Source organism: Schistocerca serialis, chromosome 2 (assembly GCF_023864345.2).
Source record: "Schistocerca serialis cubense isolate TAMUIC-IGC-003099 chromosome 2, iqSchSeri2.2, whole genome shotgun sequence".
NCBI lineage: Eukaryota > Metazoa > Arthropoda > Insecta > Orthoptera > Acrididae > Schistocerca > Schistocerca serialis.
The window spans coordinates 1137771264-1137798976 of NC_064639.1; the positions used below are offsets into that span (position 1 = coordinate 1137771264).

General features: G+C 38.5%; 1 protein-coding gene across 1 annotated transcript in view; it reads left to right on the forward strand.

The window, feature by feature from the left end:
* LOC126456669 (glutamine-rich protein 2-like) overlaps window positions 1-27713 on the forward strand; it is a 149335-nt gene that overhangs the window by 46312 nt on the left and 75310 nt on the right. The window contains exons 3-5 of the mRNA XM_050092411.1: window positions 19242-19427; window positions 26141-26328; window positions 26484-26636. Coding sequence (XP_049948368.1) covers window positions 19242-19427; window positions 26141-26328; window positions 26484-26636 — 527 coding nt within the window. The remainder of the gene's footprint in view (window positions 1-19241; window positions 19428-26140; window positions 26329-26483; window positions 26637-27713) is intronic.

Here is a 27713-nt window from a genome sequence, read left to right on the forward strand (position 1 = left end):
AAAAATGACAACAATCAGTAGCAGTAGGTGTACAATATAATAACATAATCCGAGTAAGCCTGTAACAGCAGCATAGGTATGCAGGTGCCAGCGGCTTGCTTTACGGTGAACAAAAGGACCACTGGTGGTCACAGTTCGGTGCACAGTTCTGTTTTGCACTGCATATGTACGTGCTCATGCCTGGGATGTGGGAGAGTTGGTTTCACTGTTTACAAACACTGCATATTGCAGCATGCTGACCTTGTTGTGACTGTCGCTGGCTGATGTCAGCTTTCACTGTGGTGAGGTGACTGTTGTGCATAGGATGTGACTGGGTGGATGGGGCATGGTCAAAGGTGGCACCCTGTGTGCAGCCGTCAGCTGTTGAGAGATCACAACAAAAGTGTTCAAGTGCTGATGTGAGAGCTGCCTTGGTCTACCTAATGTAATGCTGGAGGTCAGTATTTTTTATGTGTAGTGCCTGTGATTGTGTGTTGCAATTGGCATATTGTTGATGATCAGCAAAAATATCATCTGTCAGTATGAAACACACTTGAAGCACTTCAGAATGGGAGTCGTTGATAGTGAAAGATTCAAGTGGGGCCCAGTAGGCATGGTTGTAATGAAAAATCCTTCAGTACAATTGCTGGTAGCACGGTGCATTAGTGCTTCTTGTACTACATTGGGCGAGAGCTGATAGAAACCGAGCGAGGTGGCGTAGTGGTTAGCACACTGGACTCGCATTCGGGAGGACGACGGTTCAATCCCGTCTCCGGCCATCCTGATTTAGGTTTTCCGTGATTTCCCTAAATCGTTTCAGGCAAATGCCGGGATGGTTCCTTTGAAAGGGCACGGCCGATTTCCTTCCCAATCCTTCCCTAACCCGAGCTTGCGCTCCGTCTCTAATGACCTCGTTGTCGACGGGACGTTAAACACTAACCACCACCACCACCACCACCAGCTGATAGAACCATAGAAAGTCGATGTCAATGGTGGGTTCTCTGACATCTGTTATGCAGTAGGTCCAGTTGCATTGAAGGTTTGTCAACATGTGAATGATGCAAGTAGTGGTGCCATAGAATGGCATCTCTGAGTTGTTCACCAAGTGAAGTAGGAGTGCCATTGTAGGTTCGAAGACTGATGTGCTGCTGTGTGGTAAGCAGCTGATGTCAGAGGCCATATCCACTAAAAAGTGCTGTTGTTTAGTGAGATTAGGCATGAAAAGATGTCCTCACATAGGCTTCATCATGGTGAAATGAGTTTGCATTATACATGGATGAGGTGGGTGACTTTGTCCATTGTGGCAGGCTGAAGTAGCTAGTTTGGTCCACCGAAGTTGTTTCGGTATTCGCACGGAGTGCAACATTTGTGAGAGGTGTGTCCGAATTGATATGGTCTGATGTATTAGATGATGACAATGTGGTCATTACACAACACATCACCCATCACACCAACCACAGAGTACGGTGTCAACAGGATTGCAGTCCAGGATGTGCAGTGTTATCATTGTGTAAATACAGTGGTGAAAACCAAGTGCATCGAGAATCTGCATCTCATGCCTATGGACAACACTGGCCTAACCACACCCAACCAGTAAAAAAAATAGTGTGACGATGGCCTCCCGTCGGGTAGACCGTTTGCCTGGTGCAAGTCTTTCAATTTGACGCCACTTCGGCGACTTGCGCGTCGATGGGGATGAAATGATGATGATTAGGACAACACAACACCCAGTCCCTAAGCGGAGAAAATCTCCGACACAACCGGGAATCGAACCTGGGCCCTTAGGATTGACAGTCTGTGGCGCTGAGCACTCAGATACCGGGGGCAGACACCTAACCAGTAAGCCAATAGCTGTGGACCAACTGTGACATCAGGTGCATTGTTGCCACATGGTGCAAGCAAGGTGGTCATTTTATGTCATGCCATCGGCTGTCTAGATGACGTCACCCTCATGTTGCATTGAGCTACCTTGGCCAGGATTGGGTGGTGCAGGAGACATTGTTGTGCCAATGCCATGTGGGGTGGCATCTATCTGTTCGTTTAATATCTACCGGTGACATATCAATGAGAACAAGCAATCTGCCAATGCGAGTCATCTTTTTAGACTTTTTGACTCATGTAAAAACATCACCAGTTGCAACTCAAGTCAGTAACTTGATGATCCATACAGTTCATAAGGTTGTGTCTGGAATGACAGTTTGATTAATAGTTGTGCAGAGGCAACACCAAAGTTATGAGGATGCGTTTCATGACAGATGCAGGATCCATAGTGTAGGAAGTAATGACTGCAATGTGGTAGGAACAACTCCCAGTAATATATGACATGGTTAATATGATCCATGTCATTTCGAAGGGTAACAACACAACAGGTCTGGTCAAGAACACACTGCCTTTCTTCTCCCTCTCTCCAAGGAGCCTCCCTCTCACCAACCAGAGATGTTCAGGTGTCATGTAGAGAATGATGTGCCCCCCCCCCCCCCCCCCACACACACACAAAAACTACAGCCAACATCATAAAAAGCAAAAGAATCAATAAATCTTTTTGGATTATGCATGGATGAACATCTAAGATGAGAAAACCGTGTAAAATGCTTATCAAAAGTTAACCAAGTGCTGTTACATATAACAACACAGCCCAATGTGTTCAGTTGTCACTACCAGAGGTGAAGAGGGTCTGTTTATACTTGTTAAAATTTATTGCCTGAAGTGTGAATTGAACCCAAACCTTAAGCATTATAATCTTACAGCATCCCAGCAGAAACCAAAATACACATATAGCTGGCATATGATTTTGTTGTCCACAATGGGGGACAAATCTTACTCCCTGGAAGCCGATTACAGCCTATTCAATACATTCATTTTCTTGTTCTGCCACACTGCTGTTTACCAGTTTCCTCAGTTACCCATTTCATACTTTAGACTTGATTTTGCAATCAACAAAAACACATAATTCCCATCTGCATGGACTGGTAATGTGGTAGGATGCAGAAATTTCTACACAAAACTTTTAAAGAAAAGGACAACATTTAGCAAAAACTGCAAGTCTAATTATTTTGACATACATGATACAAAATCGCAAAGTTTATGAACCAGTCATGTGAATGTATGAGCAAGCATTGTAGTACTGTTTTAACAGTTTCTGACGACACAGGACAGTGTGGTTTCTGGGGTGCAAGACTCACACTTCTCTCACAGTTGACTTACGTATTGTGTGCAGTCAATCTTCTCAGGTTAGAAGGCTGCATCAATCATCACAAACTCTTCTTCTCTGAAGACTATAGCTGGTTAAAGGAATTTCAAAATAGACTTCTTTTCTACTCTTGAAATGATTCTGTACTCTCAGGATACTTTTTGTTCAACTCTGTTGTATTTTCATCTCCACAATAAAACAACTTCACAAATTTCACATTAGCATTCAACTCTTGCAAGTCAACCCCATCTTGGACCATTAGATACTAACAGATACAATTACAATATGTTTGGTTTAATAACCACTAAAAACCAGTTCTTGCTTCTAGTAAGTTAGTTCAATACATAATTCATTTGTCCACAACAAATACAGTTGTTACACCATCAAGAAATAAAGTGTGCTTCCTCCTTGTACTGGACATACAGCTTCTGTGATGCCCTGTGCGTGCAGTATAGGTCAGCCTTTCATAGGTCTGCCTATCCGCCCTTTCTCTCATCCAATAAATGTTGAGTGCGCCCTCTGTATCCTTCTTGAGTAGGCCCCCTGGTTCATTGCCCTATCATACATCCTTATGTATACTATTCTTAAATATTCTCTGGTGAAATTGAAAATCTACTTTACACCTCAACTCCACTTTCCAAAACTCCATCTAAGACCCTGGAGTCCTCTTTCACTCCTCACTCCTACTATAGAAACAGATATCATGCCTACACATACTAGATGCTATGTCTACCTGTATTTACCAACTCCCAGTAGATACTATGCCTTTTCTCAAAAAACTAGCATGACTAATTCCAATTAACTTTTCCCTGTTTTATACTTATTGCCCCAGTTCTCTTGCTCTTGCTTCTCTAGGCACATGTGTTGATTGTTATTCTCCTGTCTTTATACTCAGATGTACATATGTCTTTATTCCCCTACATCCCTTGGCGGTTCAGTTTTCTGATCCATAATTTTCATGTTTATGTGTATGTTTCTCTTTGTGTGTATGTCAATGTGTGTTTGTGCAGCCTGCTTCTTTGGCCCACTTATGTGAAATAAGTTGTAGGTTCTTTGTAACCACGGAAAAAGAGAAGGACTTCTGCAATAGAAGTATATGAATAAGGAAAGTGGGAAAAATAGGTAGGTACTCAGATGAGAAGTAAGAAAGGAAAAAGTAGAAATGGGTGCTAAGATCGAAGAAGAGAAAGGAGATAGCTCCAAAGACAGGAAGCCCTTCCCTCCCCCCTTCTCCAGGACCCCTACTTCGGTATGTGAGTGAGAAGCCAGAGGAGGTATGATGTTAAACATCTCCTACAGAACGGACATTCTCTTCTTCACCTCTGAAGTCCCCAAAGAAAAATCTTAGCAATCCCTATGGAACGGCAAATGGTGAAGAAAGAGTCACACTTGTCTGCAAGGGTTGTCTGAAAGGTGTGGTGTGTGTTTTGTGTTAGTCATGCTTATACTTACACTACCCACCCCTTCCAAAACTAATACTAACCCTCCCATCCACTTCACGTCTCATAAAAGGTATAAAATGTTCTATAAAAAATAGAATATTATACACTACGATAACATGGTTGTTTAATCATTCAGTTTATACTATACTTTTATACACATGTAAAATCCTCTATAAAGTTTATGTCATCTGGACATCACTTGGTTTAAATAGTACCATCATATTATACTTTCCACTAATATAACATTCTATTTGTTTCACTTCATGTCTAGAGATCACTGTTCATCCGTGATTCTCTTAAATTGGTCTCAATCTTGTAGTCACATCCAGTTTCCTACCTACTAAAATTAAAGGATAGTTTAAGAATTCAAGAATAGATTACAGAATAGTTTAAGATTTGAATGGAATTCGGTACAGGAAAAACAGTACAGAAGAAACACCGAAAATGACTAGGGATTCGACGGTCGTCACTTCGTCCATTATCACAGAATGTTAACGTTCCACCTGGATCCCATGGATCTGATATTAACCTCACTTGAGCAAGTGCAGACCAGTACTTCTCATTAAATTTTGTGTGAAGGTCTCCCCACAGCAACAAAATTACTACTTCACTAGGAAACACAACATTAGGTAAAGTTATTCTATTTTCTACTTTGTCATGGACAAGTTTGAATTCTTCACACAAGTTGTCCATAACCTTGCTAGCGCCATTAAGCTTGGATAAAGCAACCGTAGAAATGTTTACGGAGATTATACTTTCGATAACTACTCGATCTTTAATTCGTTCAAATGGTTCCACCAAACTACTTACATTTCTAATGTCAAAGTTGGCTATTTTTCCTTTAAAACTTCATCATATATTATCTACTCGTGAACTAACAACGTGTGTAGTAACACACTGCAGAGATGATCTATTCAAAGAAATAATTTTGAATGCTCATATGACACAAGACATAAAGAGAACTTTATGCTCACCTCTCATCGCTTAAAACTGCGTGCTCAGACTTCTCATTATAGAGCCATGAAAATTCACAACACAATAAAAGGGTGTGACATAATGGGTATGAAGATAAATATTTTAAAAAGTAAGTTACATGATTTTCTAATTGAACGATGCAACTACTCTGCGGAAGATTTCATGAAGGACGAAGTGATACTTTGAGCTGGATCCCTAAAATGGAATAAAAATTTATGATAGTTATAGTAGCTGTAAATACTGGAAGTTTGACAAATTGCAAGTAAGTAAACACCCCACAAAGTATTATTGTAAGTGTGACAAAATTTTAAATCAAATTTTAACCTTGCCTTGTCTCCTGTACATCGGACATATGTTCTGAAATTGTGTACGTTATGAGATGAATAAAACATATTTCACATTTCACCTGGAATTTTTGATTGAATAATCGACATTACTTTCTTACATCGATCTGTGCTCTCTTTCAAAGTATTCATTTCCTGTCTTAAGGAATTAAATTTAACATTATATACACTTTTACAAAATTTTAATTTTTCACAAAGTACAGATTCTACGTTATTATATTTATCTTCAATGTCAAATTCTAATTTTTTAGTTAAACCTTGAAATTGCTCATCCTGCCTCAGGTTAAATTCAGTAAATAGTTGATTTATGTGAGTATTCAAAGAACTGGTGAGTTCACTCTTTAAATCTAACTTCAGATTTTCTACCTTATTATTTAAAGAGTTAAATTCAGTCTTTAATAAAACTATATTTCCTGCTTTGACTGTTCAAGGTTTCCCTTTGATTACTTAAAATTTCACTCTGAGCATCTAATTTTTCACTTATAGTGGCTGAATCAGCCTTCTGGTCATCCAACTTAAAATTCAACTGAGTATTTTGAGCTTCTAAATATTTAGTTAGAGTAGTAATTTGAGCTTTCGACACTATTCTCACTGAGTCTAACTTAAGACTTAGTTCTTTAATTAAATTTGCTACTTCAGCCCAGTCTGGCATTTCCTTATTCACTGTCATAGCCACGCCTGGTTCTCCTAGTTGCTGTTCTTGATGCATAACTTTATTGATTTTAGACCTAGTAATCATCTAAAAGAAAATTCACCACTGACTGCAATAACTACACTAACAGTTTATCATTCAACAGTTCCTTCAACATTACCAAACAATTATTGTTTTTTTGCTCATCTGGTGTAGAGTTCTAGCTGCTTTGGTGAGCGGATGTGTAATCAGCGCTGGTGGACAGCACTGGTGCCGGAGGCGTCAAATGTTGGTTTCAGTGTCGTCGTCGGCGAGCGGATGCGTAGTCAGTACTGGTGAGCAGCAGCTGGTGCAGTCTGCATCGGCGACTGGCTACTGCATTGGCATGATGTACGCAGACGAAAGTCTGAGGTCTCCTCTCCGGTTTTCTCGTTTTCACTATTACTTTCTCATGTCTTTTTGCACTCACTTCTTTGTTCCATTCGTTTATTGGACTCAATACAATTACTGGAAACAGTTCTCACATCTTGTTAGGCCTGGTTGCTATGGCAACTCATAATATCTTCTTCCCATTTCTGTCTTAAAATTCCCATTTTCTTGGGGTCCTGTCACTCAGGTAGCCATATTCTAATGGTTTCTGATGTCACAAGACAATGCGGTACTGGGGTGCAAGACTCACACATCTCTCATAGTTGACTTACATATTGTGTGCAGCCGATCTACTCCTCAGGTCAGATGGCTGCGTCGATCTTCACACACTCTTCTTCTCCGAAGACTATAGCTGGTTAAAGGAATTTCAAAATAGACTTCTTTTCTATTCTTGAAATGATTCTGTATTCTCAGGATACTTTTTGTTTAACTCTGTTGAATTTTCATCTCCACAATAACACAATTTCACAAGTTTCGCATTACCGTTCAACTCTCGCAAGTCAACCCCGTCTTGGACCATTAGATACTAACAGATACAATTACAATATGTTTGGTTTAATAACCACTAAAAAACCAGTTATTGCTTCTAGCAAGTCCAACACCAGAAAATCAAATGTAAGTGTCTTTAGTTAAATACATAATTCATTTGTTCACAACAAATACAGTCGTTACACCATCAAGGAATAAAGCGTGCTGGCTCCTTGTACTGAACATACAGCTTCTATGGCGCGAGTGGCAAACTCATTCCGCGCCGATCAAGCGTCACTATTGCAGTATTCTCTCAATACACGTCCATTCTACACACGCAGAAACTGGCGGCATGGTACACATATCTCCACTCTCTCACCCTCATACTTAACATATCAGGTGTTAGAGACAGTGGAAAGACGAGTGTCTCTAGAACTTACACCAAAATTCTTGTCGCACTACACTGTTAATTCACTGTATTGATGAAATTAAGTCACCTGAAGAGTACCAGTAATTAACAAGAATCATAATTAATGTATCATGATATCTAATCATTGATAGAAGATGTGTTAAAACACCTGTAGACAAATGTTCAAATTATTATTTACAAAATTTCTGCATAAAAAAGAGACAGCAATTATTATTCAGCTAATCACAACAGTGAAGTATCATGTTAACAATAAAACCAAATTTGTATTTATGAAATTATAATTGAAAGTGATTCAAACACTATTGTAGAAACATGTTTCTAGTAATTTGGCCACAATGATCTTAATATTTTGGTATGCTATCTGATTCATAAATATTGAACAAATCATAGAATCAAACTGTATAACCCTTTTTGTAAAACCAATCAGATTTTAAGGTAAACTGTAAAAAGTTTTCTTGAAACAGTGTATGTTGTAAATTCATGATTGTTAAAATGTATATAAGGTCTACTGGCAGTAGCTGTGGGGGATTACTACAGGTATAGAATTACATCAACTTTCAGGCACAGACATGTGTCAACTGGTGGTGCAATAAACAACTTTTTAAGATGTTTTACTATTTTGGTTTTTCATTAGATTTGATCAGTTAGATATTCAGTTTCTGACATATGTCAGAAGATTCCAGATTTTCATTACATATGGAGGAATGACTGTGAAGCAGATACCTTAACAACATCTCACTCTAGATCATCAGAAATTAACAAGTTAAGTAGCTGGGTTGTAGCTGGAAAAGTTGGCAACTTACTGATCTGTTTTCCCCCAAGATTTGCAGTGAATCTAAGTGCAAATATGGCTGAACTGATTTGTGTTAGGAGTTCCAAAATGTCTTTTTACAGTTTAAATTATCATCAATATGGACACCTAAAAATTTAGAAGTTTCCACCCTGTTTGTTATTTCCCACCATGTGTTACACTTGTCATTGGTAAGTACCCCTAGATGTGCAGAACTGAATATGTTGCACCTTTTTTAAATTGAGAGAGACCATTTGCAGAAAACTAATCAATTATACCTTTAAGAACATTTTTTGCCATTTCTTCTGTTTCTGTGTGTAAGCTTGGATTGATTACAATACTAGTGTCCTGCAGAATGAGCTAATTCTACTTACTATATATTAGACGGAAAATCATTTACATATTGATGAACAGTAGTGGACCTAAAATTGAACCTTGAGGAACCCCAGAAACAATATGTCCTGTTAGAATTCCTCAGACTGTATTGACTGAATTGCTAAGTACAACTTTCTTTATTCTTTCCATTAGATATGACATTATCCACTGGTGGGTTATACCATCAATCCCATGAAACGTATACTTATCACACAATGAAACACCTTAGATAGGTCACACAAAATATGATTTGATGCTATTTTATTATTTAATGCTTGCAAAATATTGTGAGTGGACATGTAAATGGTATTCTCAATAGAACAATTCTTTTCAAAACCAAAATGTAATTTTATTATTTTTGCTCAGGTGAGATGGTATTTTAGAATGCATCAGCTTCTCAAAAATTTTGGAAAATGATGTCAGTAGTGAAACAGGTTGGTAGGCATTGACATCTCTCTTATCACTTTTCTTAAATACGGGTTTGACAATAGCATATTTCAGCCTCTCTGGAAAAATGCCATGAGTTATTGATGCTTTGCATATTTCAGGCTGATTGTATAGGAACAGGTCTTTGGTACTCTACTGGAAAATCATCAAAAATAGATGAGAGAACATGTAATTTTCTTAATTTCAGGAGAAGGAGTTGGTGATATGTTGATATGACTGAATTTTATGAGAGTTACTTTTCCAACATACTGTTGTGATTTTTCTCTTTAACTGTTTTCCCTATACTTTCTACTGTATTTAAGAAATGATTGTTAAATGTATCTGCTACATGTGACTCTTCATTTGTAACCCTTCCATTCAGTTCAAAAGTGATGTTATCCTGTTCTGCTGTTGGTTGTATTCTCTCTCATTTCACTACATTCCATATAGCCTTAACTCTGTTGTCAGAATTACTGATTTCTGACATTATGTACATGTTGCTTGACTTTATAATATCCATTCTTAGTCATTTTTAATAGTTATTGTTGAGTGCAACTGCAGGGTCTCAACTTGTTCTTGCCAACATATACATTTCCCTTTCCCTTTCACTAGATACTGTAATCTGCCTAGTGAACCATGGTTTTTTACTTGGCTGTTTGATGTCCTTCCTGATTAGCTTATGTAGAAAACTATATTCAAATAATGACAAGAATTGATGGAATAGATTAAATTTTATGTTAGAATTTGGTTCATTATAAATTTTGTACCAGATTATCTCTTGTGAACTATTTGTAAAAACATTTGTCCTGGAGTCATTAATTATTCTAATTGATTTTCACTGAGGTGTATCCATACTGTACAGCACTATGTTATTTATCCTAACCAACTGTGCATTATGATCAGAGAGAGCATTTTTACTGGGTAAACAGTTATTGTCATGCTTTTAGCTTCATCAAAGAAAACAATATCAATTAGGGTTTTACTGTTTTTATCTGCTGATCTGGTTTTTTACATGTACTCTTTTAATATAATGGTGTGCATTCTTGATCTGGTTTATTGTCAGTATTTAACAAAGTTGATCACTGAGGTCAAATTGTAGAATCAAAATAAAATTTCCAGATAATTTTTCCTACCAGAATCCTGTAGAAAATCTACACTGAACTCACGACAGACTATTAACTGCTTGCTACTGTCTGACAGATAGCATAGTAAGGAATCCAGATTCCTCATAAACATTTCAAAATGTCCCAGTGGGAATCTATATACAGTTAGAATGAAAAGTGAAGTATTTTTCAGTATTAATCCAAAAGCATGCATTTCTATATACTGATTATTTCAAAATCTACTTGTCTCAATGTTTCTGAACTCGTATTCTGGCTTGATGTACGCAAGAGTAAACTGTTAGAGTGTAATCTTTTATATTAACGTATCTAACCATGTGATTATGTGGTTCTTAGATGGGCATCTAACCTTACTTTTCTGTGAATTCTCAAGCATTCTGTGGGACTCTTCTGTTATTTTGACTTCTTTCAAAACAAAGTGCCTGAATCCTGATTCTAATATAAAAAAGGCATCTCTCTTGACACCAGTCACCACAGAGATAGTGCTATGTGTGATTGTGGCTCTCTGTATATTATCTGCAAGCTCAGCCAAAATCCCACTCCTACTCAGGTGTAGCCTGTGTCTAGTACGCATACTCGTCTTCCAGTTGTAGTAAAGGCACTGCTCCTATATGAGATTTCATTTCAGTCAGCAACACCCTGCTCAACTCAGTATTTACACAGCTGACAGCAGTGTTAAGCCAGCACTGGTCACGGTGCCATAGGACCTCCAAAAGCTCACTTTTGTGTGTGTAGTTGCTACTCCTATTTCATCCAGATCACTCCAAATCCTGTAATTACTGCCGTTAGCCAGACTGTTCCTTGCTCCACATAGTACAATAACCTGGTCCTATTTGCCAAAATCTTTGCACAGATTCTCTATGTCTTCTGTTGCCTTGATAAGGCTAGCGCATGGCTTTTCAACACTTGTGATGTAGTAACCTGCTCCTACTTTGTCCTGTACCACCTGGCCTACACCCCTTCCATGTCTACTACCCAGTAGCAAGATTTATGAATACTGAAGATTGTAATCTACCAGTAGACTGGTGCATTAGGTCATGGAGTTTTGTTTGGCATATTGTCATACATGTTGCTATTAATATACTTATCAACGTTATTATTTTATTTGGGGTTCTGGAATTGTTCCGGTTGTGACTTATTTGATGTAGTATAGCTGATGGTTATGAGAAACATTGTTTAAGTCCAAAAAAACAGCACATGAAACAGAAAAAGTCTTGACATTTTGTTTTCTTTTGATTTGATACAAACGGAAATGATTGTATGGCATCGTTGGCCGGGAGGCCCCATGCAGGGGAGTTCGGCTGCCGTATTGCAAGTCCTCTTTAGTTGATGCCACTTCGGCAACTTGCAGGTCAATGATGATGAAAATGATGATGAAGGACACAACACCCAGTCCCCTGCCAGGAATCAAACCCGAGCCCCCTTGCGTGGTAGGTGGAAACGCTACCATTACTCTATGGAGGCGGCTGATTTGATACAGAATTGTAGGCAGTGGAGGCAGATGGAAACATTTGACCATGTATGGGGTAAGTGCATTGGAGAAATGAGGCCAGAAAATGGTTTTCTCATTTCAAGTAAAATGCTTTTGACATGAATTTTTTGCCACATTCAAGAAGACCAACAGATTTTTATTAGCAACAGTTTTACAGTTTACCACTATGCTCCACATATTTTTGGCAAATGTGATGAACAGTGACCATTTAATCTTTGTGAGGCACCTGCATTCATTGGCAAATGTTGGAAAAAGAGAAAGGAAGGATAATTAATGTTAAACATTCCACCAACTATGAAGTCATGAGACACAAAGCAGAAGCTATGATTAAGAGGCATAACAATGGACAGCAAATCTGCCCTTTTGAATGAAAGATTCCAACATTCAGCTTAATTCATTTAAGGAAATAATGTAAAATCTGAATCAAGACTATTAGTCAGGGACTTTAAACACTATCAAGCAAAGGCCAGTTTGAGTCCACAAACTGTAATATTATGCATCTGGTGACAAAAAAAGGAGCTTTCTGCCAGGGCCTGCACCCCAGGAGTGTGTTAATCACAATTGCCACCAGCTGCCACCAACTGAGATGCCTTGTGGTCTCCATATGAGAAAAACAAACAAGGAAACTGCATCAGGTGATGCTACTATCTGAGAATGCCCATCTGTACTCTGCTGATTTCACAAAAGAAATCTATCCAGGAGCTTGGCTGCAAAACAATTGCCACACTTATTCTTGCACTCTAAAAATTTACCTACTCCATTTGTGATGGCTTGCCTTCTTTGTTGATTGTCCTTGGTGTCAACATAATGCGTTGATATGCTGGCTGAAAAATGGGTTTTGTAATTCCGACACTGACTACTGTAAATGATGTGGCCGACAGAGGCACAGTTGCATTTCACAGTCTTTTACTTTCACTGTTCACAACCGCCCAATATTACACAGTTATATGGCCTGTGCACTGTTGTTTAACTTTCAATATGCCTCATTAATAGTTTGCAGGCAAAACTCCACATACTGCTACAAAAGTTTACTATTGAACATCTATGAGCAATAAAACCTAATCACAAAGTTCACAGTTCTTGAAGAATAGAAAGGTACATATGGAGCAGACACTGTCATTGTTTTAACATATGGCCTAATTGGGTTACACTTATTTCACAGATGCATTGTTATCGATCTAACCAACACAGGTTTCTCGTCTTAAACTTGGCAGTGGACTCACTGTCTCAGGACCACAAATCGTGCCCTTATATATCCACACAATAATAAGTACTGACACTGTTCATTGTTCAAAGTAAAATTTACAGAAATTACAATTAAAACAACTCATTAAATTAATTGAATACAGCGAAAAATTGGTTCTTTTTAACAGTTTCTTCTGATACGAGGGTTAAGCCAAATTATTTGTTTAAATGATGAAATGAACATATATAGTTATGCAAACAATACTTTTGATGAAACTGGAAATTACTTTGGAATTAATTAAGGGCTGGTTTTGCTAACATGTTTTTGAACAGAGCCAAATAAATCAATTACATACATCAAACTTAGCGCAAAAATTAGATCTGGTGTTATAATTTTTAAAACTGAGGGACAACCTTTCTCTTTTATGAAAATACAGATTACACTCATGTATGTTAATGATAGTTAGTTAAAACTAAAAAAAATTAACTAGGCAGATGGCAAAATAAGAGGAGAAATAAAAATATCCCAGCTTGATTTGTCACACATTCCTCATCAAACAGCCATCCATAAAATTTCTTCGTGGATGAAAATGCACTTTAAATTTGGATTGATATCTTTATTTCTTAACTCATAGCTTCCTCTAGGTGTGGAATCCAACAACTGCCTGAGCATCATCAGAATGTTTTAGTTAACAGAGAAACTGGAAATATGATTACTATTTTTCTCTACAGCAGTCCGAGCATGCCATGCCCTGGGTGCAGCTGATTGCCACAGCAGTTCAGTGCTACCGTGCCCCAGGTGCTGCCGACTGCTGTAGAAGTTCTGAGACGTCCGCTCGTCTATTGTTTAGCTGCGCTTGAATAAGACGTCTGTTTGTTTGCAGTACTACTGGTGGGCTCTCACCACACCTTATTGTTTGCTCCAACTGCAACAGATGGCATTTCAATATGCAGAACACAACCACATAAGTCATTGTCAGTGCTTTTTGGTGGATCCTCACAGCACCTGTATGAGTAATTTGCTTTAGACACAACAGGTGACCCTACCGTGATTTCTGTCGAACTGTAGTTTTGCACTTTTCTGTGAGATTTATTCTTGGTTAAGACATCAGTGCCCTATTATTCACTTGTGTTTGCATAGTGAACTTACTTATTTTCATGGCATGTTCAATGCCTTTTGCTTAAACCGGAAATATGGGATGAAAATGAAGTAAGTAAAGTTTCATCTCAATGTAATTGGAGAAAGTTTTGCAATTTTTTACGTCAATCGCAAGAGAGCAGGTGGTACTAAACTTCAAAGAGTACCCAACAAGACTAAACGTGTTGTCACATTTACCAGATCAGTGGGAAAAGTGCACGACATGCAAAGTCTGTGCTTAAAATGGTGTTAGGAAACAAACTAAGTTGTGCTGTAAGGAATGCAGTGTAACTCTTTGTGCTTATCTGTGCTTCAAAACTTATCACACCCAATTTCAGAAATAGAAAGCTGTTAAACCTTGTTTTGAGAGAATGTATTAGGATATCACTACACTAAATGAAGGGTAAATATTGTAAATAAATACCCCCAATTCTTCCAAAGCCAGCCCAAAGACCAGAACAAAATAGAAAGCAGCATGTTGGAAGCATTGCACGCGGCGTAAATAAGTCTAATGTATTAAAACAGTATCTGTTATTGTAGCTTGCTCAGAATGTCATATAATAATAAGACTTGCACATTTTTGTCATCGATATGGTCTTTGTCTATGTGAAGTCCTGTGTCACATCGAAGAAGCATTGGCTGGGGTCTGTCACAGAAATATTTGAATCTGACTGTGAGAGTAGATCCAATAAATTTTTCTACATCTACCTTTACTTCTATGCTCTGCAAACCACTGTGAGATGCATGGCAGAGGGTACGTATCATTGTACTAGTTATTAGAGTTTCTTTCTGTTTCATTCACATATGGAGTGTGGAAGGAAAGATTGTCTGAATGCCTCTGTTCGTGCAGTAATTAGTCTAATCTTATCCTCATGATGCCTGTGTGGGCAGTACGTAGGGAGTTGTAGTTTATTCCTAGAGTAATCATTTGAAGCCAGTTCTTGAAACTTTGTTAATAGACTTTCTCAGCATAATTTATGCCTGTCTTCAAGAGTCTCCCATTTCAGTTCCTTCAGCATCTCTGACACACTCTCCCTTGTATTAAACAAACCTGTGACCATTCGTGCTGTCCTCTTCTGCATACATTCAATATCCCCTGTTAGACCTATCTGGTATGGGTCCCATGAACTAGAGCAATATTCTAGGATCAGTCACACAAGTGATTGTAAGCAATCTCTTTTGTAGTCTGATTGCAATTCTCCAGTATTCTACCAATAAACTGAAGTCTACCACCTGCTTTACCCATGATCAAACCTATGTGATCATTCCATTTCATACTCCAACAAAATGTTACGCGCAGGTATTTGTATGAGTTGGCTGATTCCAACAGTGATTCATGGATATTACACTTCGTTTTGTGAAGTGCAAAATTTTACATTTCTGAACATTTACAGCAAGTTGCCAATTTTTGCACCACTTTGAAATCTCATCAAGATCTGTCTGAATTTTTTGTAGCTTCTTTCAGGCAGTACTTCATCACAGATAACTCCATCATCTGCAGAAAGCCTGATGTTACCCTTAGTATTGTCTGCAGTGTCATTAATATACAGTGTGAACAGCAAGGGTCTCAACCGCAACACACTTCCCTGGGAGACATCTGAAGATACTTTTACCACAGTCAATGACTCTCTCTCCAAGATAACATACTGCAGCCTCCCTCCCAACAAATCCTGAATCCAGTCCCAGATTTCACTTGATACCAGATACAATCATACTTTTGATAATAAGTGTATCTACGGTACTGAGTCTAATGTTCTTCAGAAATAGAGGAATTCTACATCTACCTGGCTGCTTTGCTTGATGGCCTATAGAGTGTCACATGAGAAAAGTGTGAGTTGGCATCCCACAGCTGAGTGATACACAATAACTGTTCACCACTCCATCTCCCTAACTTTGCAATCATAGTTAATTTATCTACAAAAATCGAAATTTTTCTCCTGATTTGTCCAAAAACGTAGTAGCAAACAGTGCAGTGGTGGCATCTAGGACAGGCAGGGACATACTAGCAGGGGATCAAAATATTTTCTCCTAATTCGTTGAAAAAAAGGAGTAGAAACAATGCTGTGGTAGCATCTAGAACAGGCAGGGACATACTAGGAGGGGACTGTTCCCTTCTGTCCTCCTGTAACCTTTCTAGTTACCTATGTAATTCTATGTTATCAGGTCACTTTTGAGAACTTGATTGAGCAAGTGCTGAACTACCACAAGCAAAAACAAATGCAAAACATTACCAAGTTTTGAAGAAGGGATGAAATAAATGACCGTACAGGCCCATCCAATAGTTAAAGTCACCACTTACTTGTCTCTCTCTGCTGAACACACTGCTGAAATACTGATGCCATTGTTGCACTCCATCAATGTGGATATCAAACATCTATTGTAGGCTTCGCATCCTTGTTGTTACTACAACAATAGGAGGGGTGGCAGTTATCTGGTGGGGATGGGTGAGTAGCAAAACTCAAGAGACAGCTGAAACACGGTTCAGTCGCTTATTTATTTCCCATCAGTGTATTATATAAGGCTTGCGCCTATGTCAGGTGGGTGGTGGTGGGCACTGAACCCATGGTGCATGGTGCATGATGTGTGGATGAGAGTGCACACAGCTTGGCTTAACATCAGGGCACTCTTATAAGGCTAGCATTCATGGGTGGGTGTGCTATGCTGTGCCAGCTGCTGGTGAGATGGCTTGGCTTGGCTAGGCTAGGCTGCAGCCAAGGCAGGCTGGTAGATTGCTTTAATGTATGGTGGATGGAATGGTGGCTGAAGAGAAAACCTCAGTTTGACCTTCAGCCCATCAGTGCTGTGGCTAGCCGCCCCTGGCTGACAATCCTGTTAGAATGTTGGTTGAATGATGATGACCTCACGGCAGAAGCCCACACAACAGCAGGTGGTAAGTCAGTCACTAACCAATTTGATGGCCGAGTCTGATTAGACATTAATAATAAACACTTCCAAAACAACTGTGCTTAATTTCTACTTGAAGTGGGAGGCCTGCAACACTTCTGTGACAATGAATGGCAGTGGAATTACACCCTCAATGGAAACAAAATTTTTAGGCATGTGACTTCAAAATGATTTTAAATGGCAGACACATATAACAAAAATGAATACGACACTGAAAAAAGCCTACGCTTACTTGCACATGAAGCAAGCTTCCACACTGTTAGAATTGCATACTTTGCCCAATTCCACAGAATTCTACAGTATGGAATTATATTCTGGGGTAGCACAGCTGCTAGCTCAGTAATCTTCCAGACCCAAAAAAGAGCTGTAAGAGCAATGCACCATGCAAAACAGACTGACTTATGTAGGCCCCTTTTCAAAAGCCTTCCATCCTCCCTCTCCCCTGTTCTTTTATTCTATAATATTGTAGATATGCGAGGAAAAATATTGAAGAGATAAATAAAAACTGTAATGTATATGAACATAATACCAGGCAAAAAGACAAACTTCATGTTCAGTCAGTAAGGAAAATAGCCCATAAAATCTCATCTACAAATGTAGCAATACAAATGTACAATAGTCTGCTACATAAAATTAAAGTTATTTCTTCATTTTCTCTGTTTCACAAATCTCTAAGGGCATTCTTATTACATCACTGCTTCTATTCAGTGGCAGAATCCTTAAACCATGTGAAGTACAAGAGATATGAAACAAGAATATGCAAAAACTACTGCTGCTGCTAAAGCAAGATCAAATATAATGAATTTATTGTACATCTGACCGTCTGTAGAGATTTACTGGATGAATAAATAACTAAACTAAACTAAGACAGACAGTATTTATATACATCAGAGTAAGCATGTTGTTGAGCAGATTCTCCTGGTGTTACACAAACCTCTTGCTGCTATGCCACCGAAGCACTCAGGATTAAGGTAATAGCATTGGTCATTGAATGAGCTGTCATGGCTCTGTACTGAGACAGGCAAGATGGCAAAATTCTGTGCAACACGATCACAGTGAGCAGCAAATTATGGCAACAAGCTCATGCTGCAATAGCATATTTGTTATTGTGCATGTGGAAAAAATTACAGATGTGAAACGATGATGAGAGCTAATTTAGAAGAGAGATGTATCAATTTGGAGGTCAGATGCAAAAATTTGCTACTGGTATAATATTGGATGTGATCCTGTGGTCAGGTTCTGAAGACCATTTTATGCGAGTGTGACCACCACCCAGCTGTCCACTCAAATAAATGGCCACCACCAAACTGTGATCAAGACTATGGTCAATGGTCAACCACCCAATGGTGGAACATGCTGCTGAGCACAACATACTCAATTTAAATGGATGTCCCCCCCCCCCCCCCCCCAACTCTAGCTTTTCTCAACTATGTAGGTAAGAGTTGTCCTTGCAACACATGTGTTGTTCCCATAATCATCCTGGCCTCAGCATCTGCTAGCCATCTGCCCACCATCCTCCTCCACCCGGTCCCAAGGCTTTAACTGCACTCATCCCGCACCCAACCCTCTTCCTCATAGTTTCCCTTTCCTCTCAATACACTCCTCCACATCATCGCATGTCATTGTCATTGTCATTGTGTGCTACACAAAGTCATTAGTGCTGGTGCCCCACATACCATGCATTTGTTGCCTTTTCCTGCTGCATTCCCATTCCGTGCATCTAGTACGTCATTCCTAGTAGTCACAGCAATCAGCCATCCTGTCCGAACACTTCCTCCTGCTCTCACTCTTGTTTATGTACCTGTTGGTGATTCAATGTCTCTACTTTTTGGAGAGTTCTTACCTTTGCCCCTAAATTATTTACTTTCTAAGGCAGATTTCAATTACTGTGTTTATATTTAAAAGTGATTAGTTTTCTATAGGCATTGCTGGAGCAAATAGAGCTTCTAAAGACAGTGAAAGCAGACAAAGAAGATCTGGAAGATGCACTTGCTGAGAAGGCAGATCATGCTGCTGTGAACAGGAAGGTTTCACATGATCAGTTTGATGCTGCGTGTAATGATCTTGCAAGTGGACTTGAAGATGCACTTTTTAAACTAAATGAGCAGGTAAGAGAGAAAAGAGTAATTCAACATGCATTTCTTCCTAAAATAGCAGATACAATGGTATACATACTGAAATAATAGTTACGGCAGATATAAAATTATTCATGGAAAAATTTCGAGGTGTTTGAATGCTTGAACTCCACAAGTCAATAAATGAGGGAGTAAGTATAATACTTTGAGGCACATCTACATGAGCAATTTAACTAATTAGGAACAGAAATAAGGAGAGCCAAGAAATATGACCAACTGATGAAAAAGTAGTCACAGAAGTGTGAGTAACACTGAAGGAAAGCATTGGTACAGGATAATTGTGCTGTTGTTGTCTGTGTTGATAGTCAACCTGTTTTTTTATTACTCATACTTGTTGGTGATTCTCTTCATTTCATTATAATACCAGCATCCCAACTAATGGATGGTCTTCATGATGTATGCATATGCAGGTTTGTCCCTATGATTGTTTCCTTCCACTATTCATTCAACTAAGGTGTCAACCCGGGGTTTAGTTCCAGGAGTGGGTTACGGTCCTCCTTGAGTTAAACTTGCTGTCACCCATACATTTAATATACCACAGTTGCCTAGAATTTTAATAATATTAACAATAAAATATCTATATGTCTTAATATAACAACAACATTTTGTTCTTATCTCAGTGATTAGTTAGTCACTTTTGTGTAGCTTCTTCCAAGAAATTAAAATTAAGAGAAGTACACAATTTGAAAAGCACGTATGAAAAAAAAACTGAAAATTACATGCACATGCAATTGATTTAAGAGCTGTAATAGCAACAAACTCACACAATTTTGACAGCATTATAAATTACAGGGTATGAGATCGAAGTGTGCTTTCATCACAAACAGTATTTCATTTAGTACTAAGACTGTGAACATGTATCTGCAAACTATAGCTAAATGACCAAGTAAATTAGGTGAATGCTGCTATTTTCAATTGCTTCCATCTATTTTTGGGATAGTTTGTTATTTTTTCCTTCAGCATTCTGTTTTGCCTAACTCAAATTCCTGTGGTTTTTCCCATTCTGTCAGTTGACACACAAACTGTGTCACATTTGTTGTTAGCAGCGGGGATTGTCAGTCTGCGAATGGACAGGGAAGTTTTTTGCTGCCCATTAGACCCCAAAGTAATACACATGGACTGGCACTGGAAAGAATTCTGTGTAATATCGGGTGGTTACTATTAAAGTGCAGCTACTCACAGAGATCTAGTATGGGGTGTAATTATCATATGGCTCTGAAACGTGGTAGATATTCCAATGTGCCATTGTGGAACCGATTGTGCCTATGTTCATTAGATATGGAAACATTTCTGTACCTCTTTCTTGCATCAATAACGCCATATTTGCACCTGGTGGCCAAAATTGGAACTATTGTTTTTCCAGTGTAAATCAGTTCCACATTAAAACATTAAATATCTAACAAGTTTCAATGCCATCTGATAATTGTGGCCCACACAGGACCTCTGTGAGTAGTGAGTAGTTGCACTTTAACTATAACCATCCTGTGATAGCTTGTAATCTTCTACTATTTCTGGGCATTTTCAAGACTCTTAGTGTTTATGCCACTTTATTCTCAGAAAATATCTGGGAAATTTAGAAAGGAATCCATGTAAAAATATCCAGTAAAATGTTCTTGGGGTGGGAGGGAGGGGTAAAGGCAGGGGGGGGGGGGGGGGAGAGGGGGAGGGGGGCAGATCTTGACCCACAGGAACCCAACCTCTCCCCCAGAGCCTGATTCAACTACACTTTCCAGCAATGACTCATGCCATATAATAGTCACCCAATCATTTTACCGCTTTGATTCGTTATGCTATTTATTAGGCAATTTTGCTTGTTTCTTAATCAGTTCATCTGAGTGTCAAGTGACTCCTGTAACAATGCTTCTCCATGGAGAGCTGTGCTCAAAACATATGATTTTTGTGAATTTCTTTCAGGTCTCAAGATGTATATTTCTTATGTTAGTAGCCATTTACACCTTGTTACTTTCTTGTGTCTTTGTTCCTTATCTATACTACTTCTGAGATAGCAAAATTTGACCATCTCTTCAAAAGTCTCTTGGCCAAGTCAGGTGTTAGAATCAAACTTACCATATGCTATGTATCAAAGCGAGTCTAGCAGTATTAAATGTTAAGATGCCATATATTCACTGATATAGGATAAATAGATGATGATGTGATGTAGTATGAGCTTACCAGCCCTTTGAAATATTTGTCCCTAAATCTACAGCTACATCTGCATCTCTGCAAATCACTGTGAAGAGCACAGCAGAGGGTACACCCCATTGTACCAGTTATTAGGGCTTTATCCCGTTCCATTCACATGTGGATCATGAGAAGAATGACTGCTTAAATGTCTGCATGCTGTGATTAGTCTAATCTTGTCTTCTCAATCTCTGTAGGAGTAATCCATAGCGAGTTACAGTATACTCTTAGGTTCATCACTTTAAGTTGATTATAGAAACTTTGTAAGTATGCTTTCATGGGATACTTTGAGTCTACCTTCCAGCATCTTCAAATTCAGTTCTTACTAAGGCTATTGTCCTCAGGACCATTAATATGCAGCTGATAGCAAGGCTCCCAACATACTTCCCTGGAACATGCTTAGTTACTTCTACATCTGTTGTTGACTTCCCATCCAAGATAACATGCTGCATCCTCCCCACTGAGAAACCTTCTGTCCAATCACAAATCTCACTTGATACCCCTTATGAAGGAACTTTCAATAGACCGAGCGAGGTGGTGCAGTGGTTAGACACTGGACTCGCATTCGGGAGGACGACAGTTCAATCCCGCATCCGGCCATCCTGATTTAGGTTTTCCGTGATTTCCCTAAATCGCTCCAGGCAAATGCCGGGATGGTTCCTTTCAAAGGGCACGGCCAACTTCCTTCCCCATCCTTCCGTAATCCGGTGAGACCGATGACCTCGATGTCTGGTCTCCTTCCCCAAACAACCCCCCAACTTTCAAAATGAGTATAGATATGTGGTACTGAGTCAAATGCCTTTAGGAAGTCCAGAAACACTGCATCTATCTGAGTGCCTCGATCCACAGCTTTCAGGATGTCATGTGAGAAAATTGTGAGCTGGGTTTCTGATGGTTAATGTTTTCAGAATCCTTGCTGGCTAGCATGGAAGAGATCATTCTGTTCAAGATACCTCATTGCAATTGAGCTCAGAATATGGTCTAAGATTCTACAACAAATGGATGCCAAGGAAATTGGATGGTAGTTTCCTGGATCACTTCTGTTGCGCTTCTTGTAGATAGATGTTACCTGTGCTCCCTTCCAACTACTGTGGGACAGTTTTTTGTTTGAGGGATCAATGGTAACTTATAATTAAAAGAGGGGATTCCTCAGCTGCAAATTCTGTATAAAATCTTACAGGAATTCCTTGAGGCCTTGGAACTTTCTTCATTTTTAATGGTTTCAGCTGTTTCTCAGTGCCACTGACACTAACATTTATTTCACTTATCTTAGTGGTGGTACATGAATTAAATTGGGTATTGGATTTTCCTTCTTGAAGAAACATTTGAAAATTGAGTTCAGCATTTGCACTTTTAAATTGCTACGCCCAGTTTTAGTTCCCATATCCTCCATGAGTGCCTGGACGCTAACTTTGAGTGCCAATAACATCTTTAAACATGACCAGAATTTATTAGGGTTTTGTGGAATATCTTTCAACAAAATTCTGCTATAGTAGTCACTGAACACCTCATGGATTGCCCTCTTGACACCAAAATGTATTTCATTCAACATCTCTCCGTCTAAAGCCTTATGCTTTGTTTTACACCTACAAGTGGGCCTGAAAAGTTCTTGGAATCACTACGAGAGGTCAGTGCTAGCGCAACAAGTTGTTCACGTGATATTCATTGGACTGTTACCTGTAAACACATGCCACATCAGTGCTAGTGCTCTTGGAAGAGAGCTGTGGTGGTGATATGGCTCTGTTGTTGTTCCCACATAATGATTTGCGAAGATTTAGGCAGTGATTAAGTACTTCATAAAGAAGGGTATGAAGGCAAATTACATTCATGCTGATTTCCAGAATACACTGGGGGACTCTGCTCCTTCATATTCAACTGTTGTCAAATGGACAAATGAATTTAAATTTGGTCGGGAGAGCTTAGATGATGATCCGCGCAGTGGTCGGCCAAGATGTGTCACTACTCCAGAAATCATTGCAAAAGCGCACAAAATGGTCATGGAGGATTGCCGATTGAAATTGTGAGAAATTGCTCATGCTTGCCAGATGCCATCTGAAAGGGTATATCATATTTTAACTGAAGAATTAGAAATGAAAAAATTACCTGCATGATGGGTGCCACAACTCTTGATGCTGGATCAAAAACGCATGCCATCGCCATGGCAAAATTACACAAACTAAAGTATGAATTGGTGCCACACTCACCTTATTCATCTGATATGGCTCTATCAGACCTCCATCTCTTCAAAATGAAGATTCACTTCAAACAAATAATTGCTAGCCGGATTGACAACTATTTTGCAGGCCTGGATGAAACTCATTTTCGAGATGGGATTAAGGCACTGGAACATCGTTAGATGAAGTGCATTAATTTACAAGGTGACTACATTGAAAAATAAAAAAGCTTCAGTGATATAAGTACTTTTTTTCTATTCCGTTCCAAGAACTTTTCAAACCGCCCTCGTATTATGCACTAGTCTTATTTCCTTAGAAATTTCTTTTCAGTGACTGTATACCACGTAGGGTGTCTCCTATCGTGAGCTGTTCCACTAGGTACATTTCTATCCAGTGCATGGTAAATTATTCTTTTAAGCTTGAGCCATAGGGCCTCTACATGCCCCTGTCCTGAAATAAAAGTTTCAATTTCCTCACTGAGGTATGACACTACTGCTTCACTGTCTAGCTTGCTGAATATATGTAACTTTCTGCTTGTTTCAGTTGATCTTATGTACTTTATAAGGACTGTTGCTACAGCTATCTCATTTTCATGAATAGCTATCTCAATTCCTCAAAGATGTCAGGTTCATTTGTCGTCAATAGATCCTACATATCTCCACCATGAGTGGAGCTCTGAACTATCTGCTTCAGGGAGTTTGCAGAGAAGCCATTTAGTAATGTTTTGCAGAATACCTTGTCACACCCACCACAAAGAACTGTAGTCATCCCAAATGATTGTTGGATGATTAAAGTCTCATCTGACGATAACAATGTGAACAGGAACTTAGAAGTGAATTTCGAGTTTGTTGTCTATTGTGACAAATACACCCATTCCATTTTCCATTAGCCTGTTCTTTCAGTATACACTCAAATCTTCTCCAAAATCTCGCTACTGTTGATTTTGGGTTATAACCGTCTCTTTGTGCCTAGTATCATGTGAGCTTCACTTCTTTTGTGAGTGCTTCAAACTCTGTGAAGGCTTTGTTGGTTAAACACTAAAATTTTAGTATTATCATCTGTGAGTAATAATATGAGATAGTAACAGTAATTTACATCTATACAGAATTGTTAACATAAATAGAATGATGTTGAACAAAATATTTTTAATCTAGCATTTAAAACTGAAGAGAAAAGCAAACATACCATAACACAATCATTTATGTTTAAAATACAAGCAGATAAATGCTAGAAGTGCCACATAATCAGTCAAAAAGCATGGTCTAAGATATTGACCAGAATAAGAAAAAAATAAAGAGAGGAAAATGTACCATTATCGTATGATGTTTAATTTGGTTTTAGGAATAGTTAGGAAAATCGAGAGAATCCCTATCCGCACGCTTGCTGATGGAACAGAAGTAAGAAATAGGCTTACTTGGAATATCTGACCAGAAGAAAACTTTCAATAAAGTCAAGGGAAAACATATTTGATATCCCGAAAAAAGTAATACTGAAGTTCACAAATTGATAAGAAATTGTTGGGATTCTAAGATTTTACACTTGGATCACACCCCCTGTAAAATAAAACTGAAACAAAAGACAAGTGTATGAAATGTGATTCTATGGATATGTATTAAAAATCAATGCATGATTACATTAGTGAAGAAGTTACAAGAGGAAAGAAGTTTCAAATTAGTTTTGCTAGAAACAGTGACATGGTGGTGGAATAGGGTCGGGTATAAGGCATCCACAATTAGTTGGTTTTGATAATATAGTAGTCCCTAAGCAGTTATTGGTAAGAACTCTAAGAGAACACTGAAACTGTAATACGTAACACAAATCAGTAGTGATGTCGACTGTAGTAAGCATTATAAGATGAAATTACTGGTGCAGAAGGGGAGTAAATGGAAGATGACACCAAGTTAAAAAAAAAAAAAAGAGGCAGGAAAGAAGGAAGTTACTAAAAGACTTGAGGCAATATTTCTTAAAATTTCATAAACTTCTTACCAAAACATTTTACTTTAAATAATGTTTGACAGAATAATTTAGATAAAACATCTACTCACCAAGTAGCAGCAGAACACACACATACAAGAAGGTTGTAATTAGGCAAGCTTTCAGAGCTAGTGGCTCATTCTTCTGGCAGAAGGGTTGAAAGGGAAGGAAGACGGGTGAAGAAAAATGACTGGAGAGGTCTAGGGAAAGGAGTGGATTTTGGGAAAGTCACCCATAACCGCGCGTCAGGGGAGACTTACTGCACGGGATGAGAAAAAAAAATTGTTTACTTTTAATTTGTTATTTTTTTAAAATCACAATTATCAAAATTTTCAATTTTATATACATACATTTCAGAAAAAATTGTGGGAGGAAGCTTTGAATGATGTGCAACATGAAATAGAGAATAAACTTGACAGAACTGAAATTTCATCTCTTGTTGACTTTGTGAATTCAAAACTGAAGAACCTTCATGAAAGACTACAAGCTTTGGCAGCAATTCGAAAAGATATTGAAGCTGCAGGCATCAAGAGGAAAATCCTCAGGTAATAAATACAGATCATTAATACACTTACTGTCAAATAGTTCTATTTTCTGCTGTATATGAAACTCTCTGTCCTGTGTTTACTATTTTGGTGTTTTAAAAATAATATAATGTTGCATTTGAGAAACAGAAATTTAAATTTGATCTTTTCCACAGGGATGTGAAATGCATATCATGCGATAAAGATGTAGTGATGAAAATAGATAATGAACCACCCTCATCTCCAACTAAGGGGGCTATGCCACCTTCAAGAAGTGTTCGTCCATATCTTACATACGAACTTGATATGGTACGAAAGCAACAAAGGAGGTATGGAAACAGGTTTAAGTTGAGCATATTAGTTTTGATTTTATGACATAAGAAACACTAAAATTAATTTTGTGAAGTAGGGAGGGTGTTGTATCTTGGGACACTTTTCAGACTTTCACCTTTCACTTTTTATGTGCTCCAGTCTTTTTGGAAATTACAGGAACTGAGGGTTTTTCCAAATGTAAAAACATCTTCCAAGGTACAACAAGGAACAAATATTCTACTCAAATTTAAAAGTGTTTCTATTGAGATAATCTTGTCAATAATGTACACTAACAGAAAAAAATCACAACACCAAGAAGAAGTTTTGTGACATAAATGAAAGTTTTTAGGCATGTTTCTACATCTGATAGATGATGTTTGTTCAAATTTCGTGCCTGTCACATAATACTGAGTGGCACCAGTATGAGGAAGAAAATCAGGTTTGCTGTAAATAATACACACTCTAATGGTCGCAAGCATTAGTCACCTTTGAGATTGGACATGATAAGTTTATGTTAGTCAAGAATGTCTTTAAGACAACAAAGATACCATTATCAACACCTCACTGCATTTGAATGAGGCTGTGTAATAGGGCTATGAGAAGCTCAATGTTCCTTCTGTGTTACTGCAGAAATACTTGGCAGGAATGTAACCACTGTACATGCTTGCTGGCAGCGATGGTCTTGAGAATGTACAGTCACAAGATGACTGGGCTCCAGATGGCCACACTGCACTACTGAGAGACAGGACCATTGTATTCAGTGTATGGGTCTGTCACATCGTAATGCATCTGCAGCAGCAGTTTGAGCATAAGTTAGCACCACAATGACACAAAAAATGAGCTGTAACAAATCAGTTACTACACCCGTTATTGATTTTCCTACTCGGGTGGTAAAGGATAGCAGCTCACTGATAGATAACTTCTTTATAGACCAAGATAAGTTTAACCAGATAAATGCTCAGCCTGTTGAGAATGGTCTTTCTGATCATGGTGCACAGCTAGTTACAATATATGACATAGCTCCATTCAGCAGTACTAAACAGTCCTCCAAAGTAGTATGTTCAGTCAACGATTTAACAATTGCAAATTTCAGG